The sequence below is a fragment of the Bos mutus genome, unplaced genomic scaffold (assembly GCF_027580195.1).
Source record: "Bos mutus isolate GX-2022 unplaced genomic scaffold, NWIPB_WYAK_1.1 CTG201, whole genome shotgun sequence".
NCBI classification, from domain to species: domain Eukaryota; kingdom Metazoa; phylum Chordata; class Mammalia; order Artiodactyla; family Bovidae; genus Bos; species Bos mutus.
Genome location: NW_027219464.1, coordinates 48,362 through 56,567, shown reverse-complemented (window position 1 = coordinate 56,567; position 8,206 = coordinate 48,362). Strand labels below are relative to the sequence as shown.

The 8,206-nt window shown below is 43.9% G+C and overlaps 1 protein-coding gene across 1 annotated transcript in view; it reads right to left on the bottom strand.

Moving 5' to 3' along the window:
- Positions 1–7,680: 7,680 nt before the first annotated feature.
- Positions 7,681–8,206, bottom strand: part of LOC138986823 (ATP-binding cassette sub-family C member 4-like) — a gene marked incomplete at its 5' end in the record, with an annotated part of 46,057 nt that continues 45,531 nt past the window's right edge. Inside the window, 1 exon segment of the mRNA XM_070366754.1 lies at positions 7,681–7,908. Coding sequence (XP_070222855.1) covers positions 7,681–7,908 — 228 coding nt within the window.

Sequence of the window (8,206 nt, the reverse complement as noted above, 5' to 3'; positions counted from 1 at the left end):
ATGAAAAATTGAAAGCATTTCCCCTAAAATCAGGAACAAGACAAGGGTGCCCACTTTCACCATTACTATTCAACATAGTTTTACAAGTTTTGGCCATAGCCATCAGAGCAGAAAAAGAAATAAAAAGAATCCAGATTGGAAAAGAAGAAGTAAAACTCTCACTGTTTGTTTGCAGATGACATGATCATCTACATAGAAAAATCCTAAAGACTCCACCAGAAAATTACTAGAGCTAATCAATGAATATAGTAAAGTAGCAGGATATAAAATCAAAACACAAAAATCCCTTGCATTCCTATACACTAATAATGAGAAAAGAGAAAGAGAAATTAAGGAAACGATTCCATTGCAACAAAAAGAATAAAATATTTAGGAATATATCTACCTAAAGAAACAAAAGACCTATATATGCTGCTGCTGCTGCTAAGCTGCTTCAGTCATGTCCGACTCTCTGCGACTCCACAGATGGCAGCCCACCAGGCTCCCACATCCCTGGGATTCTCCAGGCAGGAACACTGGAGTGGGTTGCAATTTCCTTCTCCAATGAATGAAAGTGAAGGCGCTCAGTCGTGTCCGACTCTTAGCGACCCCATGGACTGCAGCCTACCAGACTCCTCCATCCATAGGATTTTCCAGGCAAGAGTACTGGAGTGGGGTGGCATTGCCTTCTCCTATATATATAAAACTATAAAACACTGATGAAAGAAATCAAAGAGGGCACTAATAGATGGAGAAATATACTGTGTTCATGGATCGGAAGAATCAATATAGTGAAAATGAGTATACTACCCAAAGCAATCTATAGATTCAATGCAATCCCTATCAAGCTACCAATGGTATTTTTCACAGAGCTAGAACAAATAATTTCACAATTTGTATGGAAATACAAAAAACCTCGAATACCCAAAGCAATCTTGAGAAAGAAGAATGGAACTGGAGGAATCAACCTGCCTGACTTCAGGCTCTACTACAAAGCCACAGTTATCAAGACAGTATGGTACTGGCACAAAGACAGAAGTATAGAACAATGGAACAAAATAGAAAGCTCAGAGATAAATCCACACACCTATGGACACCTTATCTTTGACAAAGGAGGCAAGAATATACAATGGAGAAAAGACAATCTCTTTAACAAGTGGTGCTGGGAAAACTGGTCAACCACTTGTAAAAGAATGAACCTAGAACACTTTCTAACACCATACACAAAAATAAACTCAAAATGGATTAAAGATCTAAACATAAGACCAGAAACTATAAAACTCCTAGAGGAGAACATAGGCAAAATACTCCCTGATATAAATCACAGCAGGATCCTCTATGATCCAACTCCCAGAATATTGAAAATAAAAGCAAAAACAAATGCGACCTAATTAAAATTAAAAGCTTCTGCACAACAAAGGAAACTATAAGCAAGGTGAAAAGACAGCCTTCAAAATGGGAAAAAAATAATAGCAAATGAAGCAACTGACAAAGAATTAATCTCAAAAATATACAAACAACTCCTGCAGCTCAATTCCAGAAAAATAAACTACTCAATCAAAAAATGGGCCAAAGAACTAAACAGATATTTCTCCAAAGAAGACAGACTGATGGCTAAGAAACACATGAAAAGATGCTCAACATCACTCATTATCAGAGAAATGCAAATCAAAACCACAATGAGGTACCATTTCACGCCAGTCAGAATGGCTGCTATCCAAAAGTCTACAAGCAATAAATGCTGGAAAGGGTGTGGAGAAAAGGGAACCCTCTTACACTGTTGGTGGGAATGCAAACTAGTACAGCCACTATGGAGAACAGAGTGGAGATTCCTTTAAAAACTGGAAATAGAACTGCCATATGACCCAGTAATCCCACTGCTTGGCATAAACACTGATGTATGTGTGTATGCATATGTATGTATGTGAATACATACATTTTGTATTGAAGAATTGAAAGAGACACATGTACCCCAATGTTCATCGCAGCAATGTTTATAATAGCCAGGACATGGAAACAACCTAGATGTCCATCAGCAGACTAGTGGATAAGAAAGCTGTGGTACATATACACAATGGAGTATTACTCAGATATTAAAAAGAATATATTTGAATCAGTTCTAATGAGGTGGATGAAACTGGAGGCTATTATACAGAGTGAAGTAAGCCAGAAAGAAAAACACCAATACAGTATACTAATGCATATATATGGAATTTAGAAAGATGGTAATAATAACCCTGTATGTGAGACAGCAAAAGAGACACAGATGTATAGAACAGTCTTTTCAAGTCTATGGGAAAGGGTGAGGGTGTGATGATTTGGGAGAATGTCATTGAAATATGTATAATATCATATGTGAAATGAATCACATGATATAGGATGCTCAGGACTGGTGCACTGGGATGACCCAGAGGGATGGTATGGAGAGGAAGGTGGGAGGGGGGTTCAGGATGGGGAACATGTGTACACCCGTGGCAGATTCATGTTGATATATGGAAAACCAATATAATATTGTAAAGTGATTAGCCTCCAATTAAAATAAATAAATTTATATTTAAAAGAATAAAATAAAGGGACAAAACTGTATGGAAGATCAAAGTGAAAGTCATTCAGTCATGTCCAGGACTGAAGTCTGACAGACTCCTCTGTCCATGGAATTCTCCAGGTAAGAATACTGGAGTGGGTAGCCATTTCCTTCTCCAGGGGAATCTTCCTGACCCAGGGATCAAACACGGTCTCCTGCATCACAGGGAGATTCTTTACCATCTGTGTGCTGTGTACTTAGTTGCTCAGTCATGTCTGACTCTTTGCGACCCCATAGTCTGTAGTCCACCAGGCTCTTCTGTCCATGGGGATTCTCCAGGCAAGAATACTGGAGTGGGTTGCCATGCCCTTCTCCAGGAGATCTTCCCAACCCAGGGATCAAACTTGGGTCTCCCGCAATGCAGGTGGATTCTTTACTGTGTGAGTCACACCAGGGAAGCACCATCTGAGCCACCAGTAAAAGATCAAAGAGAACTGTTGATGAGGTGAGGGCTGGTTATGTAGGCTGTATATTGCATTATCTGAGAAAGAGCTAACACCAGAAAGGCAGGTAATTGAAAAATTACAATTTTCAGCTCTCCAGCACTTTTGCCTGGAAAATCCCATGGACGGAAGAGCCTGGTAGGCTGCAGTCCATGGGGTCACTAGAGTCGGACACGACTAAGTGACTTCACTTTCACTTTTCACTTTCCACTTTCATGCATTGGAGATGGAAATTGCAACCCACTCCAGTGTTCTTACCTGGAGAATCCCAGGGACAGGGAGCCTTGCTGGGCTGCCATCTATGGGGTTGCACAAAGTCAGACATGACTGAAGCGACTTAGCAGCAGCAGCAGCAGCTAAGTATTGCAAATTGGCTTCCATTTTGCAATAGAAAGTTTCAAACATGCATGAAAAATAGAGAAAATTGTATAATAAACCCCTGCCATGCTCATCAATAGAAAATCATCAACATTTTGCCATTCTTATATGTTTGGCAAAACATGTTTATGTTTTTATTCAAGCATAAAAAAATGCTTGAATATACTAAGACTTTCTTTAAAATTGATTTCTCCTCCAGTGTTACTGAGGTATAATTGACAATCACAATTTAAAAAAAAATTTTTTTAATATAAACTTAAAGCTCAACATTCAGAAAACGAAGATCATGGCATCTGGTCCCATCACTTCATGGGAAATAGATGGGGAAACAATGGAAACAGTACCAGACTTTATTTTTCTGGGCTCCAAAATCACTGCAGATGTGACTGCAGCCATGAAATTAAAAGACGCTTACTCCTTGGAAGGAAAGTTATGACCAACCTAGATAGCATATTCAAAAGCAGAGACATTACTTTGCCAACAAAGGTCCATCTAGTCAAGGCTATGGTTTTTCCAGTGGTCATGTATGGATGTGAGAATTGAACTGTGAAGAAAGCTGAGCGATGAAGAATTGATGCTTTTGAACCGTGGTGTTGGAGAAGACTCTTAAGGGTTCGTTGGACTGCAAGGAGATCCAACCAGTCCATTCTGAAGGAGATCAGCCCTGGGATTTCTTTGGAAGGAATGATGCTGAAGCTGAAACTCCAGTACTTTGGCCACCTCATGCGAAGAGTTGACTCATTGGAAAAGACTCTGATGCTGGGAGGGATTGGGGGCAGGAGGAGAAGGGGATGACAGAGGATGAGATGGCTGGATGGCATCACTGACTCAATGGACGTGAGTCTGAGTGAACTCTGGGACTTGGTGATGGACAGGGAGGCCTGGCATGCTGCGACTCATGGGGTCACAAAGAATTGGACACGACTGAGCAACTGAACTGAACTGAACTTATATAAATTTATTTAATTGGAGGCTGGACAATCACAAATTGTATATATTTAAGATGTACAACCTGATGACTTCATATACATTATCAAATATTCACCATAACCAAGCCAATCAACATAGCCATCACTTTACATCTTAATCATTTTTTCTTTTTTATGTCAAAAATATCCAAGACCTACTCTCTTAGAAAGTTCTAAGTACACAGTACAATATTGTCATCTGTAGCCACATAGCTATATACCAGTTCTACAGAGATTATTCCTCTTACATGACTGAAGCTAAAAGCCATTATTAATAACACTATTCTTAGCCAAAGTACATGGGGAATTACCAAATAATACCAAGATGATCTTGTTAGAAGCATGGCCAATTTTTATATTTCTTCGCTGAGGATGGAAGGAAAGAGAAGCTGATGGGCTGGTAAGATCGTTACACAAATAACTGAAGACTTATAAGTTGGAGTCCAAGATTTTATTCACTCAGTCCTACAGTTATCCAAACAGTGTGTTGTAAGTACTTTTCATGCACATTGTCAATCTGCCAGTAAGACAACCATATCGGACTTGAGTCCCAATCAGGATTCATCATTTACTGATTTGGACAAGTGCTATCTGTAAGCCACATCTTTTTATCCATAAAAGAGATAATAATATCTTCTTGAATAGGACATTGTTAGAGTAAAAAATGAGGTAATATTCCTGGAAATGCATATAACCTTGCTTTCTGTAACATATATCACTGTTATGCTGCTAGACCCTGAGTTCATGATGAAAGAAATCATATCAGGCTCTCTCTCCCCATATTCCCCTTTCCCTGTCTAAGAGGGGAGCAAAAAACTCTCAGAGGTCCCCACATAGTCCAACATGTAAGATGAAAAAGGCCTGTCCCCAGTGACAGCATTGAGTCATTTTCCAAAATCATTTGAGCTTTTCTAATCTTCTGTTACTTTTCTTTAGGTCTCTGTAGCTCTACAAACAGAATCTGTGCTAAACTACGTTGCTGCCTGAGGTCAAATGCTTGGCCACAGGTTGTGTTGTTGAACCCAAGTTCCTGTGCCCAAGACAGTGTGGTGCCAAAGACACTGAAGTTTCAAGCAGAGAAAGGTTTATTGCAAAGGCCAAGCCAGGAGAAAAGGGACCCATGTTCAAAGACCCAAACACCCCAGTAAATTTCAGGGGAGAGTTTTTTAAAGGCAAGGTGAGGGAGAGTCCAGGGTACTAAGTTGAGAATTCTGATTTATTTGGCAGACTCGCTGAGGATTTAAGCCCAGGAGACAGCCTCTCTATAGCTCTGAGGGGCTACTCTGAAGAGGGAAGATCCAGGACAAAAAGGATTTTTTGCAAAAACTGGTAGTCAGAATATCAAAAGAAAATCAGACAGGACTTCCCTGGTGGTACAGTGGATAGGAATCCACCTTCCAATGCAGGGGACATGGGTTCAATATCTGGTCTGGGAAGATTCCACATGCTGCACCACAACTAAGCCCATGAACCACAACTAACAAGTCCCTGTTTCACAGCTACTGAAGCCTGTGAGCTCTAGAGCTGATGCTCTGTAACAAGAGAAGCTGCCACAATGAGAAGCCCTCAAGCCGCAGCAGAGAGTAGCCACACCTCCACCCTCACCCACCCACCACTGCTCATTACAATTAGACAAAGCCCATGCAAAGCAAAGAAGACCCAGTGCAGGCAAATACAAAACAAAAACTTAACCATAAAGAAGATATTCAAAAATAATAAAGAAAACCAAACATCTCAAGTTAATGAATTTAGTGCTTTTCTAAACATGGGAAGATGCAAGATCCTGGGCTTAATGAAATCATTCCTTTGATATACATCTTAACTATTAGGGATAGTATCAATATCCTGTTTTCCTCCATGCTGAAGCCCCTCAAGGTGCACATTTGGGGTTGGCTGCAGTGGCTGATACCTGGATGACCTCAACATCATTTGTTTACTGATATGGTCAGGTACCATTCTTCACCCACAGTACAGTAATCAGCTCATACACTATTCCCCGGTTGATGGTGAGATAACAGGATACTGTCATGGGGCTTGACATCATCAGTCCTTAGGCTTCAACTGGTCTGGGACCTGTTTGCTCATAGTCATCATGCAGTTACCCTCCTCCATCTGATAAGTGGTTTTAGTATCTGCTTCCCAGGTGGTGCTAGTGGTAAAGAATTCGCCTGCCAGTGTAGGAGATACAGGAGACCCAGGTTTGATCCCTGAATTGGGAAGATCTCCTGGAGGAGGAAATGGCAACCCACTCCAGTATTCTGGACTGGATAATCCCATAATCAGAAGAGCCTGGGGGGCTACAGTCCATGGGGTAGGAAGAGCCAGATGGCACTAAATACACACACAACAACACAAGAATATGCGCCAGATACTGTTATTTGTGCCCTTCTGGGAGGAACTAAATATTCTATGACTGATATATGGCTGATCTATTATTTAAATTTTGTCACTATACTTCATAATCTTTCAATCACCAGCCTTCTGTGACTCAGGGGAGGCCTGGGAGATTCAAGTTTTTCTACAAACAAGAGGCATGGGGAGTGGGGTGGTCTGTCTCGAGAAGTTCCTATAGGATTGCTGTGCTGTGCTTAGTCACTCAGTCCTGTCTGACTTTTTGTGACGTCATGGACTATAGCCAGACAGGCTCCTCTGTCCATGGGGATTCTACAAGCAAAAATACTGGAGTGGGTTGCCAGGTCCTTCTCCAGGGGATCTTCCCAACCCAGGGATCAAACCCAGTTCTCCCACATTGCAGGCGGATTCTTCACCGTCTGAGTCACCAGGGAAGCCCCGAGAAGTTCCTATAGGTTTAGGCTTCTTTAAAATTGGTGAATCTACCACAACACCCTGTTTGGTCCAGATAAGGGCAGAATGCCCAGAAGGCAGGTTAGTATTGCTCTCTGCCAGCTTTCTCCAGATCTCCCCTGCAGCCCAGTGAGCATTACTGAGCAGCAAAGACTAACACCGCCCCCACCCTCAGCCCCGCACCCCCGCCCCCACTCTCCACCTTCTGGGTGACTGCCAGGGCTCAGTGCAGGGACTTACTACAGTTCGCAGCCGGGTACTCAGGGGCCGCGGGGTACCGCGTTTGCCCTTGTCTTTCTACCCGCCTCCTTAAACTTCCCCAGGACTTTGTAACTAACTTCGTACCTGCTTGTGGCTCCCAGCAGAGTCCGCCTGGTAACCCCGAGTCCCGCCATCGCCGTACCCGGGGCCGAGCTCCTTGTTCCAGGTGCAGCGGCGCGTAGAGGGCGCCCTCGGGTGACTCGGAAGGCGGCTCTGAGGCGGGCTGCCTGCGCTTTCCTCTCCAAAGCAGGGGGTTGTCTACTCACGCGGAGCGGACCGGCGCCGTGGCAGGGGCTCTCCTGGCAGGCAGTGCAACATTCTCCCATGGCCGCCTCCTGGCAGCAGCATTCTCCCGGGGCCTCCTGGCCGCCCTGCCGCTCCGGCCGTCAATGCTGCGCGCGTCCGCGGAGGTGAAGGCCAAGCCGCTGCGGGCGCTGATGAGCGCCTGGCCCGCGCCTGCTGCCCTCAGCGCCTTTCGCACAGGGTTGGCCTAGGGTGGGGTAGGAGCGCTTTCCATTGGCGCTGGACTTTTTGCATGGCTTAGTGCCGCCCCAGGCAGGCTGTGTGGTCCCAGCTGGCGCCCTGGTACACTGTGGAAGGGAGAACCGGGCCGAGAATGGAGAACTGGGGCCCTGGTGGCCGGGGGTACAGGGTCTTCTTGCCTTGTTGGTCGTCGCCCCTTCAGCCTCCAGCACGCAAGAGCAGCAGTAGCAGGAGGCAAGGAGACTGCCTAGGGGGGCTCACCGCCCAGCGGGAGAACAGACTGGACCTCCCACACTCCACTTTTA